This window comes from Oryzias latipes, chromosome 12, assembly GCF_002234675.1.
Source record: "Oryzias latipes chromosome 12, ASM223467v1".
NCBI classification, from domain to species: domain Eukaryota; kingdom Metazoa; phylum Chordata; class Actinopteri; order Beloniformes; family Adrianichthyidae; genus Oryzias; species Oryzias latipes.
The window spans coordinates 13,941,299-13,964,586 of record NC_019870.2 but is presented as its reverse complement, the minus strand read 5'-3'; the positions used below and the strand labels follow the sequence as shown (position 1 = coordinate 13,964,586).

Here is a 23,288-nt window from a genome sequence, read left to right as displayed (position 1 = left end):
TGTTTCTGTCCTAGAAAACATAATTTTTTCAATCCAAAAAAATTAAACATCCTTCGGGAGCAAGAAAGTGGAACAATATTAACATTAGAAAGGATGGTAGATTGTTTCAAAACTTTAGCTTTTAAGAGATTTAGGAAAGTTGGAAGACCTGACACTTTTCCAATTTTATTAAACAGGAATTAACAAGCTTGACATACAAAAATGATGTGGTTCCAATGATCTGAATTTTAAAGGCCCTTGATGTCTTTAAAACGGAAAAATGAACTGGTTGTCCCTAAGCTATGATCAAAAATGAATACTATGAATACGTCTGTAAAAACGTCTCCCAGTACTTTTATCTTTGGCTAACATGGATTAGGCGAGTTAAAAAGGGATAAAAAAACCAGGAAGAAAATGTTAATCATTCCACAAATATATAACATTTTACCTGCAGTAATTATAAAGATCATTTTATGAGTGAGCTTTAAAAAAGAATGCTCTTTAAACAAACCTTTGTTCATTAAATAACTTTATTGTTTAAAGTCATCCTTAAAATAGGAGTGATGCAATATATTTATGCTTTAAAGCTGAGGTAAAAGGAGCTAATACATTAAAGGTTGACATACAAATTTCAATCTGTAATTAAAAATTACAGATTGTTGCAGTTTAAGTAATGAAAGATTGTTTTTCCTTACTAAACATTTTGGCTCTATAAGTAACAAAGCAACTTTTTGATTACTTGAAAAAAAATTTCCATGTTTGAAACCTTAAAAAACAGCTTAACAAAAGAAATGTTTTACAAAACAAATCTCCATTAAACTGCATATAGTTTAATGGTCTTTAATGGTCTCAAAGGTATTTCATCTCTTAGCTCAGCTCAGGTTTTGCAGATCCGATGCTTAAATCAAAAAATGATTTTCATAGAATCAGCTGGGGCGTCATGTCTGAAAGTGGACATCTTTCTAGTCAAAACTATTATGCGCAAAAAGCATGTTGCCTTCTTCATCGGCTCATCTTTACGTCACCCTTCCAGGATGTCCTCAAGGTGTCAGGCAGCTTCACAGTCTGTACCGTCCCAGATATGGTCTCAGTATCCTGCTGCATATGCAAACTTCCTGTGATCTGACTGAGCACGGAGTCCGTCTTTGTAACGTACCACCGCCTGCACCACAGCTCCAAAGGATTTGAGGTATTTTGTGTTGTGGTTTTTTGCTTTTAAACCATTCAGGATGTTCTGTGAACCAAAGAAAATGAGGAAATATTTTTAAAAATAGTACATCCAAATTTAGAATATGTGCAGGAAAAGGGTTGTTACTGCATTAATTTAAATATTTAAACTAGTTTAAGACTCTTTAGAGGAGCAAACTTTAATTTAATTTTTTTTAAAGAAAAGAGTATAATGTAAACATGTAAAAACTGAACAGCTCTGATATTTGAGGATCATTTTAGTACTTAAAAATCTAACTTAAACTTGAAGAAACGTGTGGACTTTGAAAATTTTATAAAACTCTTCTGGTTCCAATGTGATGGTTAGGGACCCACTCTAGTGAAAGTGATGTTTTTTGTGTTTCCACATGCTCTTGTTGCATTTTTCTCATGATGGACGACACATACATGGAAATTTATGCGGAAAATTTCATTTCTGAGTATTTCTTTATTCAAATCATTATGGAGCAGATAAAAATGTGGTTGGAAAAAGCTTGTTGGTGTCACAGAAACTATAACGGCAAACCACAAGCTCCCTGCTCCACTCCATTCTGATGCATCTGCTTGTAAATGACAAAATCTTGTTTTCCTCATCCGAGGTAGGATCTGGCTCAAAACCGTGTACTTGCTAGCCCCTTGCTAGCTGGGGCTGCCCAGCTAAAGACAGGATGGGGGTGTAAGGGGATGTGAGTTAGAGGGACAGATTTTAAACAAATGGATGATAGGAAGTGTAGGCAGGTTTACTCTGCACCACCGGTCCCGCCCAAAATTTTTATTAAACTACTCCTACTCGGCAAAAACTTTTCTTTTTTTTTTCCTGGTGCAAAACTATATAATCATAAATTATAAATCATAAATTATAGACCACAGGGAATACTTTTAAAATAGATCAAAAGATCATCGGACTAGAACTTTAAGACTTTTTAAAATTGACAAATAAGATGATAATGTTAAAGCCTTTTAAAGCGGACTACACCTCTTTCCTTGTTGCATTGAACTTCACTAGTTCTAAAAGATGATTGCAACAAATGTTTCACTGGTGCTGCTGATGGCTGAGTTAAATCATTGACTGTGTTTAACGCATTTATGCAATGTGCAAAACTGACTTGGTCAAAGTCTGGTTCAGCTTCTGTGGTGTTGGGCAGGAGCTGGTTGTGGAGTCTCGGATCTGACACAGCTTTCTCCAAATCATAGTCGAAGAACAGTGCATTCAGGATAACCTAAGAAAAATATTGAACAATTGGGATTTAGGACAAGTTACACAACAGCACACAGCTAGAGTCAGAGAAGTTTTACCTGAGCAATGGCAGTTGTGATTTTTGTTCCTCCAGAACCTCCAACAGCCATCTTTACCTTGTTGTCTTTATCAAAAAGGATGGCTGGAGCCATGGACGACATTGGCCTTTTCCCTTATGACAGAATTCAGAATTATTTAATTGTTATTTAATTGTTTGAATTGTTTGTTTTTGGTCAAAAATCCTGCTGTCGTTTGTTGTTACCTGGTTCAACAAAGTTGCTATTAGAAGGAGGAACACCGAAGCCATTTGTTATGAGTGGAAAGCTGAAGTCATCCATCTCGTTGTTGAAGATAACCCCTGTAGAGTTTGACATCACTTTGGAGCCCAAACTGCAAGAAAATATCACCCAATCCTAAAGCTATGCAGGAAAAAAACATAAAAATGTTCTGGTTGTGGTGAGAAGTCTTACTAATGGTTAATGGTGCTGGTTGCAGCCACAGCACTTCCATCCTCAGACACCACAGAAATGTGAGCCGTCCCATGATTATCTGGCAGATAAAAGTCTGGCCCGTAGTAGTTCACAGGCTGCGTGCTGCTGTCACTGATTTTTTCACGGAGAGCATCAGCAAACGATTGGGAGGTCAGGTTCTGGATGAGCTGTGAGAGAAAATAATGAGGAAAACCGTACCACAAAGTTATAGATATGAATTTGTCAAACCTAGAAACTAGAGATTTGAAGCAAAATGTCAAAATCATGAACATAATTTTATTTGTTAGGATTACATACGCTTCCAGCTAGGAAACTACTTCTGTGTGAGCTGTTCAGAGGTGGCGGCAGTCATAACAGAAATTTAAGTATGATGTGAATGATTTTTTTTCTTTCTCGTCTTTAAGTAAGATGTTGTCTGTAAGTAAAGCTTTGTTGTGTCCCGTATTAGATATCTAATTCGTAGTATCTTAATCTCACACCTTCCATCCTGAAGTTGACACAAACCACAAAGTTAGAAAATGTTTCTTAAAAACCACCAGGATCAGGACATAACAAGTTCTCGCTGACTCCCATGTTAAAAAGTTAGATTTCACACTAAAATAGACACCTTCCAGTCTGGTTTCAATGAATTGTTTGCTTTATGTTGCTTTTTTTTCTATTCATTAACAACTGTGTGCATGCATTTTCACAGATGAGTCACTTTGGTTGATTCAAAGCTCAAATGTTTACATTTTAGGAGTGTGTGTGTTTTTAGGAGATTGGTTTGACTCAACAAGGCTTCCTACATAATGTACCATCACAATTTCAGGAATTACACCTCACGTTCACAGTATTATTCTGTTTTATTTTAACTTTCACAACTTTGTGTCACATGTCATATCATTTGATTTATTATTTTTCCTTGATTTTTTGGGACACGTGTCCAATGATCACAGCACAGTCTAGGCCAGGGGGTTGTCCTTTGTGTCTTCCCTGGTGAACTTTATGTTCCTACACGCAGTCGACAAGAACATAAAGTTCACCAGGGAAGACACAAAGGACAACACCCTAGCAGTCGACAAGAACATAAAGTTCACCAGGGAAGACACAAAGGACAACACCCTAGCAGTCGACAAGAACATAAAGTTCACCAGGGAAGACACAAAGGACAACACCCTAGCCTTTCTAGACTGTGCTGTGATCATTGGAGAGGACAGACAGCTCCAGGTTGAAGTGTACAGGAAGCCTACTCACACAGATCAGTCCCTTTTATTTGACTCAAACCACCCTTTACAGCACAAACTAGGCGTCATCAGGACATTACAACACAGAGCCCAGGAGGTGCCCACAAGCTCTGACGGAAAGAAGAAGGAAGAGCAACATATCCACCAAGCCCTCCGAACCTGTGGATATCCCAAGTGGGCATTCACCAGATCCCAACATACAGGAAAACAAGACAAGAATGAACAAGAGCCGAAACGGAACAGTATTTCAATTCCGTATATCTCAGGTCTGTCTGAAAAACTTAAAAGGATTTTCAAACAACATAATATCCCAGTTCATCTCAAACCAGTCAATACCCTCAGACAAAAACTGGTTCATCCAAAGGACAAAATTCCCAGCTACAAACAGAGTAATGTTGTGTACTCTATCCACTGCAAAGAGAACTGCAATGAACAGTATATAGGAGAAACCAAACAACCTCTACACAAGCGGCTTTACCAACATCGCAGAGCCAACCCAAGTGGACCTGAGTCTGCAGTGCATCTCCACCTGAAGGCCACAAACCACTCATTCGAGGACAGTGAAGTCCGAATTCTAGCCAGAGAGAAAGGATGGTTTGAGCGAGGAGTGAAAGAAGCCATCTTTGTCAAGAAGGATAAACCTTCTCTTAATAAGAATGGTGGTCTCAGGTTTATTCTTCCATCCATCTATGGCAGTGTCTTGAAACCTAAACATAGCAAACCAGTTCCACCTGAGTCGTTAACCGCTGAAAGAGAGGACCAATGTGGAGAGTGAGTCACTGGCTCTCCAACCCCCAGCTGAGGACAAAGGACTATTAACGACCCGAAACCATGTAGGCTAAGTGGACAATACCTCCAGTTTCAGGTCTGACTCCTCCCCCATGGACGCACATATATACCAGCTCTTAGACCAGCTAATTCAGAATTGACAAAGCCTCTTGGATAAGAGGCGAAACGTCTTCTAACTTTAATAACCAAGTCCAGATGACATCCCCTAAACCTAGTACAATGGAACCAACCTGGATGAATGAGAGTCTTCATAGACAAGATTCTGCCTTGTTTTTGTAAATGTTGAGTCTTTACTAGAGTGTTGGTTTCATTTTTCAAATGATGTTTCATTGTGTCTCTTAAGCATTGGATGCAAAGATTGCGTCTATTTTTCTAGTTTTAGGTTGAAGAATTCTGCCAGATATGTATTAATTCAAGAGAGTTTTAATGACTTTTTACAATATAGGCTTTTCTGGCAAATCAGGATTTTAAAAAAAGTGGAACTTCTACAAACTTACATTATCGATGCTGAGAAATCTGGGATCTCCAAGGGACGACCTCTTTGCGTAGGCAAACCGATACGCCTCAACAATCCGGTGGAAGGTTAGGATCTTTTTCTCTGGACTTGCCACACTGTCTGCAGTGAAGTTGTATCCTAAAAAGAAGAAAACAAACAATTATCTTCAGAGGTGAATTCAAATGCATTACAGACTAAATGAGCTTTTGTTTTGCCTAAAAGCTGCTGTGACCAGAACAGAGACAGGAAGGTGTGCCAATTCAGTGGAATGATGGTCAGCGACAGAAATAAAATCTACAACCGGTCGACCGTGTCCAATTAGAGAAAAATTGGTGAGATTAGTGTTAGTGTGTGTGAGAGGAAAGGGTGGCAGGGAGAGTGGGTGGCCAGTCAAAGAAATGGAATTTTTTTTTTTAGAGAGGATAATTTTAGAAAAAGGATTGCCATCTAATCCTCAGTAGAAAATACTGTCACAGTTCTGACAGAAGGAAGAGACTTTGTCGTCACACACCAACACCTCCGATTCTATGTGTCACGTTGACAGAAGAGCAAGGATATGGAGACAAGTAAAGACAAGAAAGGTTACACCGATTCTTATTAGCGTTTTTTCAAGCCAGCATCCAATCAGCACTCAACTTTGGATGTAAATTCATTTAATTTGCTATTTGAATTGATAACAATAGATTTAACTTTACATAATGAGCTATTTGTAAAGACTCACTCCGATGAAAATTGTGTTTTTGGTGTTTTTAACATGTTCTTGTGGCATTTTTCTTATGATGAAGGACATATATTAAGAAAATTAAGCTGAAAAGAGCATTTCTGTGTTTTTCTTTATTTAAATCATTGTGAATCAGAAGCAGTTTGTAAAAGCTTGTAGGTGTGACGTAGAAGCTACTAGGACAAGCCACAAGCTCTCTACTCCGCTTCATTCTGATGCATCCACTTGTAGACAAATAGATCCATGTACGTCTTTGTTTTCCTTGTCTGAGCTGGTATCTGCTTCAAAACTGTACGGCTGGATAGCTCCAGTATTTTGTTTCACCACTGATGTTAGGTTGGGGGTGTGATGGGTTGTAAGCTATAGCGGGAGAGAGTGTAAACAAAGGGATGATGGGAGGGAGATGCAAAAAGTCCTGCCCACAACTCAGGGGCTAATTTTAAACGAACTACTGCCACTGAATGAGTCTGGGTAAAAACGGCACAGGGTTTAAAAAACCTACACATTTATTTCAGATGAGATGAAGTCACAAAAGCCTCAAACAGAGAAGTGATCATACAGTAATTCAGTACACTGCCAATAGCAGACTCCTTCCTTTAGGAGTGACTCGAAGGCAGCCAACATTGAAGCAGATTCTCTCCCACTCAGGATGTGTTTTTGGACCGAGCATCAAGGCTTACCATTCAAGATGTTTAATATCAGCGATAGCACGGGGCCGCTCGCGGGGGCATTGGGAACAACCATGGCGTACTCCCCCACGTTCACCCTCAGAGGGCTCTCATCTAAAACAGCCGTATAATTCTTCAGATCCTCCATTGTGATGATTCCGCCTAAACATGGATTGACAAACACTGTGAATGCTCACTTAAAGAGATGTGGGGGTGCAAATCCCCCAAATCCTGGAAATTAGAAATGCAGAGAGTATAACAACAGGAATATTACAATTTTGGCTTTGCAGTTGAAAAAACTCAATCTAATTGGCACAGGAAGCGGCCCTTTATCATTCTAAGACCTGCATTTGTCATTTTAACCTCTGATGATGACTCATGCAATCATTTAGGATCTTCCAGACAAAACTCAATCACTCAGCTCTGCTCTGTTGCTCAAAGACAAATAGATCCAAAATGAATGAGATTGTAGCAGTAAGTTGCAGGAGAATATATTTAAGGACAAGTGAAGCCCCAAAAAAACATCCCTAAATTAATATTATGGTTAAGTAGCAAAAATTAAAATGCATGTTACAAATTAAACTTAAAACAGCTTCTGTGTAATTGCACTTTCCACATTTTAGCCTTCAAAATTTAATGGAAAATATGAAAATCTAAGTTTTAACATGGTTTTCACATCAATTAAGCAAGAAAAAAACCTTTTAGAGTATACGTTTTTGGGTTTTGAGATCTTATAAAAAAATGTTGCAGTTTCCAAGATGATTTTTTTAAAGGAGAGCTACCTGCTGCTTGAATATCGTTCACAAGATTTTGGGCTAGTGAGCCCTCATAAAAGGCATCAGGACCCTCCTCTGCTATTTTTCTGTAGGTTTCTGCCAGTTTAGTAAATTTAATGGTCTTGTTTTCTTTTAAGACGTCGCCATCTTCCCCACAAAATACTTCACTGAAAGGAGAGAAAAGCGCAGATATGTTTAATGCATCCATTTAAAAGCTAAAATTAAAAAAAAAAAATTTTTTTTAAAGTGGTTGGGGGTTGCAAGTTGATGTCTCACCACAGGACTTTGTCATTCAGGATGATGTCTCTTTTGTCTGATATAGCAGAAGCCAGGGCCCTGCCCAGAGGAAAACCTTTTTCTGCCAGCTGAATGCTCGGCTGAAACAAATCTTTCCAAGGCAGTTTCCCGTGTCGCTGATGGGCCATCTGGTAGCCTCGTATCTCCCCGGGTACAGCAATGGCCAAACCACCTATAAATCAAGAAACATTTCAGCAGACATTACATCAGATATTGATTCAAACTTTGTTGCTGTAAGCAAAAGCTTTACAATGTTTGGAGCATGATTAGATTCCTGTAATATGGTTATTTTTTCATAATTTTCCAAGTCTGTGAGCTCAGAGTTTACCTGTCGTAGCTAAATCTGTACTATTTCCAAACATGTCCCTCGTTGCATTGTGTGGAGCCGTCTCCCTGGCATCAATCGTTTCCACTTTTCCTGAGACAAAATTACACATGAGCATTTCTTAAGCAAGGAGAATTGGTGGCTTTAAGTTTTTTAAGAATATGTGTACCAGTTTTTGCATTGTAGATTGTTAAGAAAAGCCCCCCGCCTATGCCCATACTGTGAGCATTCATCAGTCCAACACATAATAATCCAGCTATGGTGGCGTCCACGGCTGACCCTCCTTTTAGAAGGATGTCTCTGCAACAAAAAAATGGAAATACATGAAGAAATGAGACATTGCTTTGTTCATTAATCGTTGTTTGTTAATCAAGAAATGAAGATTTTGCCAAAAAATGACATTAATACATCTCATATTTTTATAATGATGTAAATTATAAACTTTATTTAACTGTTCTTAATTGCATTCGTTTTGTCTTTTTCTCTATCTCACCTGCCAATCTCTGAGCAGGGTCCAGCATCTGCTGCCACAGCAGCCTTCAGGTAGATCTGCCCATCAGCTGATGACTTTCTCCTCACGCCGAAGAAGACGCCCACAAAAACGGCAACAGATGACAACACCAGTGCAGCCAAAGCGATCGTCACTGTTTTCTTGACCATTTTTTTTTTTGTCGTTCTTCTTTTATGTCTGAAATGCAATAAAAAATTATCATAATTTAAATTTTAATACTTGAGACTTTGCTTTTGGAAGAAGAAGCTTTTTAATAAAGTAGAAAAGGGAAACATTAAATTTGAATAAAATCACATAACCACAAGAGTCAGAGCAGCATCTCCGATAGTGAGAATGTCAGAAGCAAAATGACGATTTCTCTTTGATAAGATCCTTTTTTTCCTCATAGTTCTTAACTATTGTAGCTATGGATAGGAAACACTCTTTTCTGCTAGAAAAACCCTGATTTATCCAATTCATTGCTCTTGTATGATTATCAGGAATTGTGCCTTTTAAATAAAACATATTTTGTCTTTTTAATTTTAAACAAGTCCTTGTCATTTCTTATGCAGGGATGAAATAAATTTGAATTGTTTTTTCTTCCTGTGTGCTGACAGCACAAAGCCTGCATTGCAACTGTGATTTAGTCTCGACTATTCAAGGCTAACCTGGGGTCTTGAAACTCAACAGAATCATGTAAAATGTCATTTTCAAAAAATAAAATTCTGTTAAACAAAGCAAAGCAAAAAAGATTTTTTTTTCCTGTAAACGTTCATTTTTAGACATTATGTAATGAAAACAAATGATTATGTCGTCTTATTTTATACACTTTAAATCTCTAAATCATTAAGGAAAAAATGCTGAAGTTGTGATTGAGTCTTTTTGCAGCACTATAACTCAAATAAATGTAAGAAAAAGGGATTTTCTCTTCATTTACACTGCCTTCCATTCAACATGCAGCTACACAACAAGTATCTGTATATAGACCTTTTTAAAAAAAAGAAAAAAATGTCATTTTTGAGGTGAACTATCAAAAAGTTGTTTAAATCTAATATATAATTAAAGGTTTGCATTAAAACATTGCAGGAATAAGGAATCAGCTTTGTCTTACCTTAGTTCCTCCCAAGCTTTCAGTGACAGGATGTGTGCTGAAATCGCCCACAGTTAAAAGGTAATGAGCTTATATCATAAAGCCATTAAACTTTAACCGGTTCCAAAATGCCTAACTTGCTCAGTCACTGGCGGGAGACAATGTAAAGGGAACAGAAAAGACTTAAGCAGCTGCATTGAAGGAAGAAATCACTATGTGAATAACCAATTTATGCAAAACCTTTTGATACCTGCGGAACAATCACAGCTCTCTGAAAAAAGAGTGCGTGATAAACAGATCTAGATCTTTGGTGAAACTAAAACTTCCCAGTGAAGATTAACCTGCAGAGGCTGCAGTTTCCTGGTGGTTCATTTCATATAAGTCAATAGGAGGGAAGCGCTTTGACACTGCAATCTTTACGCAGTACAGCTCACGCTGTAACATTATTGGGTTTGTATGTGACACCTTTGATGTTTACATTTTAATTAAGGTGCTACCTCACCGGGAAAAATGAGGCGTTTGCATCTGCGGGGGAGAAGGAAAAAAAACATGGAGGACAAACTGCAGGAGCACAGGGTGGAGGAGTGCTGAGCTGAACAAAGTGCAGCTTCACCAGTTAGACAGGTGCAATGCCAGGGACACCACACTGTAAATAAGAGAGTTTGTGTGTTTAAAGTGAATGATTTTCTGGGGCCTAATATCAGTGTCCTGAAACTGCTCCACTCAAATTAGGAATCTGTTCCAGTTCGGAGGATCTAAAGATGTGTGATGTGCAATTAAACACAATCAAACTTCAGACCTTTTGCTCCCTCTTATCAGTGTCTTCCTCGTTACCTTTGTCATTCTGATGGTGAAAACTGTATAGACTGATGTGAATGAGACACTTTCCTGGTTTTTCCATCAAAAATGTGCATCAGCTCACAAGCAAAAGTGTTGCCGGATCTGTTATAATATTGATGACTAATTCAAATAGTGTTTTTCTCTTTATTCTTTTGATGTTTTATATAAAATTCACTCACAAAAAATCTGCTAAATCTCACACATGCGTATCTGCAACCAAGGTGCAAAGAATCTGGAAGTTGAACTCTTCTTAGTCGCTGGAGACAGGTGCGGAAACACTTTGTCGCATTAGTAAAGTAACACACCACAAATCCAGTTTTGAAAGAAAAGATTAAAGAGCAGAGCACAGAGAAATTGAGCAACTTTTTTGGTGATTTCTTCTGATTTGAAAGTGTTCTAAATGTCTCATAAAGCAAACATCAAGTTTCCTTCAGGGGGTTTAAAAAAGAGGCAATGACAGCAGATTTTTGGACATTTTGCAAAAACAACCTGAAACAGAATCTAGAAATCACTAGCATTAGACATTAGGCTCTTAGATAAAATCCAAAACACATAGCAGCTGGTAAACTTGTGTCTTTGTCCCGTTCAAATAAACAGAATCATCTTTACTATCAGTCTGTGCAGGTTTCTCCTGATTCATCCCTAATCAGTTTTACAAGACAGACTGAAAGTACTAAAAAAAAAAAAGCAGAATCTGAAAGAACAGCTCTCTCTTGCTGAAGGCAGCAACTGGGATGCTGTCAAAGCAGAAACGCAACGCTGGAGGCACAAAAGACTCACAGCAAAGGAGGAGATTCGCTCTCCGTACATCCCTAAACAAAAAAACAAAAAAATTTCTACTTTAGAAAAATAAAAATAACTCTGACAGGCGCAAAGAGTCACTATGACAAATCTAACTTGAATGGGATGTGGGACCTCTCCATTACTTTGTAATGCAAGGAGTTCTCTCACAACTTAGTGGGTTGTCTCCTCTTGGTGATGTAAGAGGGTTGCAAGCTCCGAGCTTCTGCTAAATTCCAACTTACTCTGTTCAATGAGTTTCAGGTTATGTCAGGATTTCATGCAGCTTTAGGTTTCTGAGATCATCACGGCAAGAAAAAAACGTATAAATAAACGTGTGCACCGATCCCTGCAGAATTGAATTGAATTGAACTGAACTTTATCTCACATGGAGCAACAACAAACTATACTGATGATTATCTCTAACTGAAAACAGAACAGGACAACAGTTTGTCATGCTGATGAGTAAAATGAGCTGTAAAAACTTCATGTAGATTAAGAAGCATGTGAAACTTCATCTAAGAGTCATCTTTTTCATCACAAAGCTAAAAATAATGTTAACATTTCATCATTTGATAAAAAAAAACATGATGAAAGGAAGTTATGGCATTTACAAAAAATGTCTTTTATGCCAACCGCATGGAAAAACAGGAGAACAATGCATCATGTTCATGCATTGTTCTCCCCTGCTGAGAGACCCTTTTTGTCACTTTTGGCAGTTCAGGCATTATTCCCCCTCTGTTATAAACAGTGACAGCTGACTACACTTCTAACCAGATTTAATTGCAGCTGACCGCCTGGTTTGGGTGGCTTTGGGTGAATTTAAATTTAGTTCTTCAGCTGTGTGATCATCTCCATCTTGGCTGGATGTGACATCTCTGAACACAGGCTTTCAGTCATGTTTGGCTTGGTGGATTTTGTGGTGCTCTTCAATTTTTATTTGGTTTTCTGTTCTACCAGGAGTCAAAATCAAACAAGCTGAAGTCCCACTCAGATCATCTTTTGATCTATTTTAAAATTGTTACGAGAGGTCTTTTAGTTATGATTATGCTATAGCCAAAATCAAAAAACCTGTGTCGTTTAGGACACAGTTTCTGCAGTGCGGCAGGGGTTCATTAGAAATTCACCTTTGAGTTGTAGACGGAACCGTTGCCATATATTGGCGCAATCCAGTCGTACGGTTTCAAAAGCAATTTGTTGTTTTTATTTTATTTTAGTTTCATGACACAGAAGACAGATAACCTTTTTTTGTTGAATATTTTTAAGAGACCCATATAGTACAGGAGAACTAGGTGTGTCTTTGAAATACAAATAAAGCTGTTTGATGATCATAATAAAACTGCAAAATAATATGAAGATTACTAAATGCAATTTCTAAATCAACAATTGATTCAAGCAACTAAATTCGACTGCTTAGTTTTTAGGTTGCACTTCATAAGTTGTATTATTTTAATCATTCAGATGAAATATTGGGATTTTGAAATGCTTTTGGAAATTTTTACATTTATAAGAAAATCACTATTAGTAATCTAATTTAAAAGTTTGTAGGGATTGTTAATGCTATTCTTTTCTCTCTTGCATTTTCAGGGTTTTGCGTGTTTTACGACTGATTTATGCTGTGAGAGTTTATAACAAGTTTTTCCTATTCAGGTATAGGTCTGTCTGTCTGGTGTAGAGTCAGGTCAGGGTACCGTTTCCAGCATGACTCTCAGTCTGTGAGGCAGATCGCGATCTGATTGGCTGAGAGCAGGACCAGCTCGGAGTGGAGGCAAAGGATGCCACAGACTCCGACAGAGCGCGCGCGGATGAGGGCAGGGCGCGTCAGACAGACTCTCCCAGGCTGATGCTTCGTCTTCGTTTTGTCTCCAAAACTTTTAGCCCCACTTTCACGTCCGTGGACGCACCTGGATGCGGGCTGAGTGTGATGCTTTGGATGCGTGCCGTAAACCTCTCCTCCTCTCCACCACCTTCACCCGCGACGCATCCTCCCTGGAGTGATGGGCTCTAAGTTAACTCGGCAGAGAAGTCTTGATTTGGAGAGTAAACTGACCCAAAGGAGACGCCAAAGGAATGATCTTCCGAGGGAGAACGAGAGGAGCGCCGGCAGGACCGGCGGAGACTTCATGTTTACTTCCCTCATGATCCGCTCCGACAAGCTGCCGGGGATGCTGCGCAAAGCCAACCAGAGCCCGTATGTCAGACGGGTGGCTTGGGTCCGAGAAATCCAGAGGCTGCTCAGGGAGCAAAAGATGGAGCAAGCGGGGGAAGTGCTGAAACTGCTGAGAAAGGTAAAATAAAACAAACAAAAAAACACCTCGTTGATGGGAAAGTGTGCACCGTTTTTCCAACTTTATTTAAAAAAGAAGTTCACCAATTAGATTTAAAGAAACACCAAATAACAGTTGTTTTTTTTTATTTTTATTTAAATGATATAATCACAAATGGGTTTTCAGCTTGATTAAATATTAAATTTTCCTGTATAGCTACACCCAAATGCGTAGTAGATATTTATTAACTCATTAAAACTTAATGCTCCACAATCATTGGATGACATAAACAAGCCAAAGCCATAATGCTCAGGTATGCTGTAGATATTTTTTACAAATAAATTCTTTCAATCATTTACTCGTCCTCAGCTTATAAAAGTTAGACTTTGCACAGTAAAGTCATTGTGTTATAATGCTGACACGGTAAGCTCATTTAACAGGTTTTTAAATCGAAAAGTAAAAAAAAAGTTTGTTTAAAAGGTTATTTTTGTCGAAAAGCTTGGCTGATAAAACCTTGATTAAAAAATACAAAATCTGTTTTTTCTGGATAGTAAAACGGAACCAATTTTTCTGTCTTTACCTTCTTTTTTTTGTTGCTTTTTTTGCTTCCACACATCTTCACTTTGTGTGGCTTCATCTAAACTAGAGAAACAAAGTTCTAGATGTTTCGTTATAAAGCCCAGCTTGAGCTCTTCACCTCCTGGAAGCCGATCAAAGGAAAGCTGTTTGGAGTGCAGACAAAAGTAATTTTGATCAAGAGACAGACCCCTGTCATGAAATAAAAACTCCCTGCCCACCTGTATGGTGACCATGAATAAATCGCAAAGATATATGCAGATTAAAGCAGGAAATCAATGCAAATGTTACACTCAGGGAGAATAAGAAAAAAAGGAATGGAAAGCAGAATTGCAGGACTCATTCTTCCCTTTCCTCATGAACATCAATAAACGTGCATAATGATGAATTTTTTGTCTTCATTTACAAAATGCAGTTTATGCAAAATGGGATGTGACTCATGCCTTCTTTAAGACTTCATAGGGTTCATGTTTATTAAAGCAGTCCTGTCAAATCTTCCATAAATAAATAAATGCGTTTATTCGGAGATCAACATGTACACTTGTCGGTATTGAATATGGCAACTGCTCACAAAGCACAGCTTCGCCCTCCATCCCGCACTGAGGGGAAGCCAGAGCACAGCTATGTTGTCGGGGCTGAAGCCAAGAGTCTGACTAATAATACTTCAAGACGGTATTAAGAAAGAAAAAAAAAAAAGAAAGTGGCAGCAGATCTCCTTTTGCTGTGGTCCAACAGTAAGGCAGCTTTTCCCTTGAGGGATGGAATGATGTTGGGGTAATTACCCTGAAATGATTGATTTATATGCCTTCCTTTTTTTTCTTTAACCATACATATTATTTCAAAAGACGGGTATTTAATAATAACCACGTGCTGTAACTTCATCATAAAAATCCTTCAAAACAGAACGCCTGCTTTTACAAAGGAGGTCAAACCTATACCTTTTATCAATCCACAAAAAAAATATCTGATTAGCAGCTCTGGTTGATGATGAACTCTTCTCAGTTCCAACTGAGGAAGGTGAACTTACTGCGATTTTAGACATTTTAATATAGTATAAAAGAGCCGTTTGTCATTAACATTGTCAAAATGTTTTTAAAATACTTCTCTTTTTGATGTGATGTTAGAATGTAATTTGGTATTTTGTGGAACACATAAAAAGAATAACGTCATGGCGCAGCTTTCACTTCTTTTGACATTTCTTTACTGATGTTAGTCGTTACAAATAGCTTTCAATTGCACAGTCTTGTCTTTAGTTGCCTCTGTGCATATGCCAAAAAACAAGTACAACCTAAATAAAAAAAAAGAATTATAAAAATTTAATTATACAGAACTCTCCTTGTTGGTGGTAGTTTAACATTTTAGACACTATTAAGACTGAAAGTAAAATAAAACATCCAACACTTGTGATTTAACTTTCTCTGATCATCAGGATCTTGAAATATTGATTCTGCACTTTTTGTTTTGCAGAAGTAACAGGTTGCAATAAAAACAGGGATCTTAGGCTATACTTTGGGCAGAGTTTGTTGAAAAAGGTAGACCCATGTAAAACTAAAATGTTTATAAAAAACACTTTGATTTGAAGCATGAAGAAGTTACCACAGGCAAAACAGAAAGTGACCACTTAACCTTTGTGCTATCTTATGACCCCACCCTTACATTGACGTGTTCTCCCTGTAGCATTCCAGCCGGACTTGATTCAGACGATGGACTCAATGATAGTAACTAATGGACTATTATGGGGTATTCCAACCCATTTATTTACTCCACAGTCATAGTCACACCGTAAGAGCTGAAGAAAAGCAAACCAACAAATTTACAATAATTCCTTTTTGATTTACAATCATTCTTTACCTCAACTAGTAGCGTTAGATTGTTGAATAACTTCAAACAGAAACATTTTTTGTTATTTTACATAAAACAAATTGAAAATAATCACAAAATGTATACAGAGTACACATAACCAAAAATCATACCTGTTCGCCTTCCAGCTAGATGCCAAAAACAAATTATAGCTTTAGACAGTAATCCGTCTGTCATTTGTCTGTTTCCTTTGTTGCCGTAGTATCAGCTGTTAACCATTTTTTTTTGTTTCTGTTGAACTGACACAGGGATTTCACAGAAAAAATGGGAGTAGGTGGGACCTTCACAATAAAAGTCCTCAAAACAAAATACACATTACAAACAATAATACTTTTTTTTATCATGTTCTTTTACATCTTCAGCATACTTCTTTAGAAATTAAAAGCATCTTCAATCAAAGGAAATGTTAAACAATACCGGTAATAAGAATACAATTAAAATGGGTCATTTACACTCCCTACCATGACATAGGTGAATAAAGGTGGAGAGGATTTCATGTAATCCGTGGACACCAGTGAAGATCACAAATCATTGAAGAAAAAATGTTCAGCGCACTCTCTTGTGTGGTCTAGATGACCCAACTCCCAATGTTAAAGGGTTACACAAGGGTTACACGAGCACCTTTTTAACTCTTAGATCCTCAGCCTTACATATCACAGGCCAATCTGAACTCTGATTAAGTCATCGTCTCTCTGTAAGTCTTCAATTAAAAAGTGAAGGAAAATGCTCTGTCCTACAGAAGAGTAAATGTTTATTTGCCGTCAAACATGACCTTCAATGTCAGTGATGTCACAACTTCTTAAATTTCAAATTTTCTGGCAATTCTGTAGAAATGATGAAGGTCCAATGATTTGCACTGATATTGTAGACCTACCACGTTTAGAATAAAGTGAATGATTTATGAGACAACATGGGTATGTTTCTTATAAATTAAACCATTTAACAAAACAACCTAATATGGGCTTTTTTTTTTGTTTTGTTTAATGTACATAAGTGCAGTGATAAGCATACAAAAGCTCAAATGAGTAGAAAGAAAAAAAAAACATCCAACCCAGTTGGCGATCACATGTAAAGTCCGGTAAATTCAGATATCTAGCCTGGGAAACATGAACCAATTGGACTTCTTTTTTTATTTTTGTTTTATTTTTTTATCTGAAAGATATGGGAGTGGATAAAACCTGATCCAGTAGCAAAATCTGCTTGACAAAAAATAGCACTGAAGAAAGCTAGCTCACCCCATAAGGTTGCATCTAAATTGCTTCCCTACCCCTACGGCTTCTCCCCATCCCTACATTTATCCCTTCCAAGTGGAGAGATATGAAAAAAATAGTGTCTTCAAATTCGGAAGTTACTACCGCTCGATGATGGCATCAATAAGTCGCAGTCATCTACGTTAGCTGCCAGCGCTCGGAAATACGTAACATTTTCGGTTTTATAACTTTCCAAAATCATGCAAAAACAAAAAGTCAATACTTACCTTTAGGAGTAAGCGCAACACTAATCACCATAACTGCAAAGGGATAGTCATCCCTAAGTCGTAACGCCTGCGCCTTAAAAAACACTATCGGACTCCACTAAAGCTTCAAATGCCCCTAGAATTTAAGCATTAGAGAGGAGCCAGAGGGCTAGGAATGCGATTTGGATTCAGCCTAATTCTCCTGCAGGTGATTAGCATCTTCTCATTTATGTGGATTTAAATTGCGAGTGTTAATGTTTTTGGATCACTTTTGGTCTGTTCGGAAATGTGTTTACAATCACACTGTAGTGAGTCTTCTTGCAGCGTTATTTTTCAGGTAAACAAGTGTTTGTGTCTTTGCTTCACACCAGAGTTCAGATGAGCTTTCACAGTTGCCAAACATACCAAACTCTGAAAGCTCTCAAAGTTTGAAAAAGGCCAAGGGTAATTTCCAGCTAATTTAAACAGCATTAGACTACTGCGTGCAGACATGACCTCTGACATTAAACACTGCCTGTATGACAAATGTTAATAAAAGGTCCCATAATAAATCTGTCCTACTCAGTCAACCTCAAAACGACACATGGTGTCAGTGTGTTTTAAGGCTAAAGATGTCCAGTCAGTGCATCTTCACCCATTGACACCCTTAATCAGGGTTTGGGCACATTTTTTGACTCATGAACCACAAAGGGTTCTAAAATTTGACAAAAGGGCGGACCTGTGACTTTTGTTGTCATTTTTATTTCAGTTGCACCAATGGGTTGATGTTCTTTAGGGAAAAATGCAAACTTGGAGAATTTCAACACGTGTTGGAATCACCGGAAAAATGAATGTCCATCTCGGAAAACACAGGAACATCAGAGAAAACAACAAATCTTCCCACACCACACGAATGCGGAACAACTTTCTGCTACAAAGGTCAATGTATTTGCAGTACGCCACATATGTGGAGACATCAGAGTTACAGGGAATTTGAAATTATCAATAAGGGTTCTAATTGTGATTTATTCCGATTTGGCGTGCCAGATTAAATAGTTTGATGGTCCACATATGGCTTTAGGTTGCACAGCCCTTCCGTAAAAAAACACTCAAACAATAACAATGATGAAAGATTGTTTTAATAGAAATGGATAGACTGTTAACTATTAAAGCAGAGACAAGCTTTTACTCCGCACTTAACTGTTTCCAGCAGCTCACTTTTCCTTGATAAGGAAAAAACACATATGCACTTTGGTATTCTAACCCTAGCTTTTTTGCCAAGTGCCAAGAAACAGAAGAGGATGCTGGATGCCCTATTTGACAGACCAAAACTGGCAACTGTATGACTTGCCTTTGTGTGTTCTATGTAACTGGATTCTAATGAACTGCATGTGTGGGAGGATGTTCTGCATTTTGAACTCATCGTCTTATTCAGATGTTTTGTGACAAAGCCGATGTCGGATTAGATATGCAGCTTTAACGAGGACATTTGTCAGGGGACCCGAAGGCTCACAGGCATCCTGGAAGTGACAAACATTGAAAGAGCTTTCTTCCTTTACAATGAGGAATCAGCAGAGTTAAGTCATGGAATCAGATCGTCATGCAATTTATTACAAGTGCTTCCTTTTTTTGTGAATCCTCTACAAAAAATGTCTGGGGGAAAAAAAATCTGTTGTATTGAATTCTGCACCTGGCAAAAACAACGACCTCTTTAACATCCATCCCTGCCTTTGGACACCCGGTTTGTGATAGCGTGAAGAACAGCCAAGCATAAGGGAATCCCACAGATCTCCGCTGTAATAAATCATCTCAAAGCTGAAGAAGGAGAAAATGCTGATGGGAGTTTTCCTCTTTGCCTCTTCTGTGCCTGAGAGCGTTATGGCTGTCAGCGCTTATAGAGAATTTTATACACAGCTGCAGCCTCCAGCCTGCTATTTGAAAAGCCTTTCAGTTTTATACAGCGGAAACAGGCATTTTATTCAGCAGCTTCACTGCCTCTAAAGTTGCATCGCAAAACAAGCGGAAGATATTCCACTGAATGAAAGTTTTTTGTTCTTTTTTTACAGTAAAACCAGTGATCTTGATAATGGAAACGTGCACAATAGCAGAGGCATGGAGGTGGAAAATGGAGATTATCTTGAACTTTCTTTCCCTTGTGTTTACACGTCAACCCTAAAACGACAATAATATATCAGCTGAAGACAAGCTTCCTAAACACTGATGATGATGTTACCAATGTTATGGTCAGAATGTTTTGTTTACATTTTAGGTGCAAAAGAAAATCCTCTAAAGATAATCTAAGTATCACCACTCTCTAAGGATGTGTCCCGGTTCGATAAAACATTTCCACTCACATCATCCTTATTGACAGAACCATAAGACATGAACTGCATCAAGAACTCATTTTTTTCTAATAGAAATAAGTAAAAACTGCTAATACGATCACAGAAACTAGCCTGTAATTGTCCTCACCAGAGTGAAAGTGTAATAGTTCACCCACTAACTATATTGCATTATGAGCTCCTTAAACAAAACTAAGTTTTATAAAAAATCTGTATAATAAACTGTATCAGATGCTTACCATTGTAGCTCTAAAGGGAACCTCTGATCAGCTTCAGCTCAACAGCATAAGATGACAGGGGATAATGAAGAAAGCTTCTAATCTATTTCCAATCTATTTTCATGGAAAAATCCATTAAACGCATTTGAGGAAATGTAGATTGTTATGCAGATAGGGCAATGTTCAGTTTGCTATTTTCTTTCTTTTTTTTTTCTTCCTTCAGGATCTGGGACTACAGGGGTCGTCACTCAATGACATTCTGTACAAAAATGCTGCTTTTCTTAACCTGGTGGACCCCATTTCTCATGAGCTGCTGGTTCGTCTTGCTCGAGACCTGCAATGTCCAAAAAAGGTGTGTTTTGATTGTGATATTTGAATAGAATAAAAAGAAAGCAGTTCTCCATTCAGAGCCTGGAAGAGATTTCATGTTTATTTTTATTTGTTGTGTTTTCTTTTATAATTTTTTTTTACTCACGCATAGAAAGCAGGTTTTCAGATAAAAAAAACCTTAAGAAAAAATTTGAATATGCTTTTTTTCCTAAGTTACACACAAAAGTCTGCTAGATTAACATCAAATAATTGTTCAAAGAAGAACCTGAAGTTTGGGTTTTCCCAGACATCTGTTCCCTAGCTTTGGATGTTTGGTACATTTGGTTTCCCTGCATTAAAGAGAATGGGCATGAGTCCAGAGGCCTTTGCGATTTGGTCAGTAAAGTTAGTGACCACAATAAATGCAGATCTAGGCTGGGTCAGCCTAGATTTGGCACCAACCACAATAGCAGCCCTGTGGGGATTTTGGCATGTGGCTGATAGATAACCGATTTGTGTGTTTGTTGACAGATGTCATCTCTTACAAACAATTTAGCTATCCTTGGAATATTAGCCAGGGTTACTTTGGGGAAACCAAAGTCCCAGTCCGATCAGTTTCTCGTCCATTTTCAAAGCGTTCCCGGTGGTGTATTAATTACGATTATGCCGTTTTTAGCCAAAATCAAAAAACCTGTGACATTTTCTAGGATATAGTTTCTCTCAAGTGGGCAGTAGTTCATTAGAAATTCATGACTGATTTATGGACGGGACTGTTGGCATGGAGCAATCCCCCCCCTCCCCTTCCCGTTGCTGAGAGCTCTCTGTTTACACGGTTTCCTGCCAACTTTCAGCCCTTCACACCCCCAATCTAAAATTAGAGGTGCAAAATAAAACGGTGATCAATATTGGAGCTGTTTAGCTGTACAGTTTTGAGACAGATGCCAGCTCAGACAAGGAAAACAAAGACGTACATGGATGGAGCAGAGCAGGGAGCTTGTGGCCCACACGACATATTTTCTACGTAAGAATTTCTTAAATTCAAACTATGTTTTTTCATCTGCTTCTGATTCACAACAATTTGAATAAAGAAATGCTAAGAAATTTTTCGTTTTGAGCTGAATTTTCTTAATATATGCTCTCCATCATCAGCAAAAATGACACAAAAACATGTTAAAAACACCAAATATAATTGTTTTCATTAGAGAGGGTCTTTAAAAACTTGATTTTAATAAAAATATTACAAAATTTATTTAAAAACAAAAAATTACAAAGGATTTATCAATGAATAATAAAAAACTGTGGACTTAAATTCTGACTGAATAGAAAATATCTGTTGATAACTTAGAGAAAACACATGTGAAAGACCAAGCAATAGGCCTTACCTATATCTTGTAAAATAGAAAATGTCAATGTCAGACCTTCACACTAAACAAAGTTTTTCATAATATCCTAATATCAAGTTAAAATTCATGAGGTCAGATGAATAAAGTGTTTTGTCAAGACTTGAAATGAGCCGAGTCACATCCATTAGAGTGTATAAAACAGTCACTTTAATTTCCAACATTTCAGACTCAAGTATATGAGCAATGGCATTAGACAGCCTGTAAAAGCAGCTATAAAAAGATGTTTAAAAGCAAGTAGTTATCTTTTCAGGAAAAAGTTGAGAAAGCCCTAAAAATAGGGACACTGCGATTTTCTGCAATCATGTCCAGACTAAATCACCTGTAAGAAACTCTAATCCCGTCTCTTTCTGCTTTAGTGAGGAAAGCCCGGGACTTAAGAACAGAAAGTAAGGAGCTGGCAGCAATGTGCTCCTGACTAGCTGTCGACTCATGGCGAGATACTGTGCTAAACGTGACAGGGATGCTGAGAGGCTATGTGCTGGATTAAGGCCCAGGCAGCTGCTTCAGTGGCCTCCTTTTGTCTTTATTCAGATGAAACTTCAAGGGCACATCGTGAAGTAAAACAAACATCATTTGTGAAAGTTCAAAACCTTCAATTATCATCCTAAATAGTTAATTCAGTTCACACGCTTGGATGCACTTCGATTGAGACGCCATGATTAATGTCCTATGGTTATGGAAGGCAATGTTGATCCGTGCAGATCACACATCCTGAGCACTTTCAACGTCACAAATAAGCTTTAGCTACTGTAAATCATGCCCAGACTCTGAAACAGCAGAGGCGAATGTTTTAGAAGCACAAGGCCCGTCTGTTTTGTCACACACAAGAAGAACTGGCAGAAAGGATGGTTAATCGCCTAAGGCTAAATTGACTCTGCTTTTTCTTTCACCACATTCTCTCTTTCTTGTTGTTGTGTTGTCCCATTAATTAGATTTAGCCTTGCTCAGTGCAACCCATGCCGTTTTAAGTCTTTTTGAAGTGTGGGACTAAAATAAAGGCAAGAAGGTGGACAGAAGGCACGAAGGATAAAAAAACAACAACAAGGGTTTAAAGACCCACTCCAATGAAAATTGTATTTTCGCTGTTTTTAACATGTTGTTGTAGCATTTCTCTCCTTTTTAAGTATTTCTTTATTCAAATGGTGGCAAATCAGGAGCAGATTAAAAAAAAACTCTGTTTGAAAAAGCTTGCAGTTGTTCCGTACAAACTATAATGAGCCAGCCACAACCTCTCTCCTCCGCTTTATGCTGATGAATCCAACCAAACAGGCATTTGGCTCAGGACTGTAAAACTGGACAGCTCCACCATTTTTTTTACACTGCTAATGCTAGGTTGAGGTGGACTGTAAACTAGCAGGAGAGTGTAAACAAAGCTAATGTCAGAAGTCCCTCCCCACTACCTAACCACTAAAAACTATTCAGCACGGCACTATTTAGTTCCTTGGATTTTAAAACCAATTCGGACACAAT

General features: G+C 38.0%; 2 protein-coding genes across 3 annotated transcripts in view; one reads left to right on the top strand and one right to left on the bottom strand.

Moving 5' to 3' along the window:
- Nucleotides 1-490: 490 nt before the first annotated feature.
- ggt1a (gamma-glutamyl transferase 1a) lies at nucleotides 491-9,853 on the bottom strand. The gene is given in 13 exon segments (NM_001252235.1): nucleotides 491-1,213; nucleotides 2,292-2,405; nucleotides 2,482-2,594; nucleotides 2,685-2,812; nucleotides 2,893-3,080; nucleotides 5,423-5,559; nucleotides 6,823-6,972; nucleotides 7,593-7,753; nucleotides 7,863-8,055; nucleotides 8,212-8,301; nucleotides 8,378-8,508; nucleotides 8,702-8,896; nucleotides 9,810-9,853. Coding segments are annotated over 12 exon segments (1,719 nt in total). The 5' UTR covers nucleotides 8,869-8,896; nucleotides 9,810-9,853; the 3' UTR covers nucleotides 491-1,066.
- Nucleotides 9,854-13,143: 3,290 nt separating this feature from the next.
- LOC101163592 (leucine-rich repeat-containing protein 75B) overlaps nucleotides 13,144-23,288 on the top strand; it is a 32,583-nt gene continuing 22,438 nt past the window's right edge. For both annotated transcript variants that reach the window (XR_002874305.1, XM_004074932.4), the window contains exons 1-2: nucleotides 13,144-13,696; nucleotides 20,330-20,458. Coding sequence is in view for 1 of the 2 variants with exons in the window: in XM_004074932.4 (XP_004074980.1) it covers nucleotides 13,406-13,696; nucleotides 20,330-20,458 (420 nt within the window). In the remaining variant the exon portion in view is untranslated. The remainder of the gene's footprint in view (nucleotides 13,697-20,329; nucleotides 20,459-23,288) is intronic.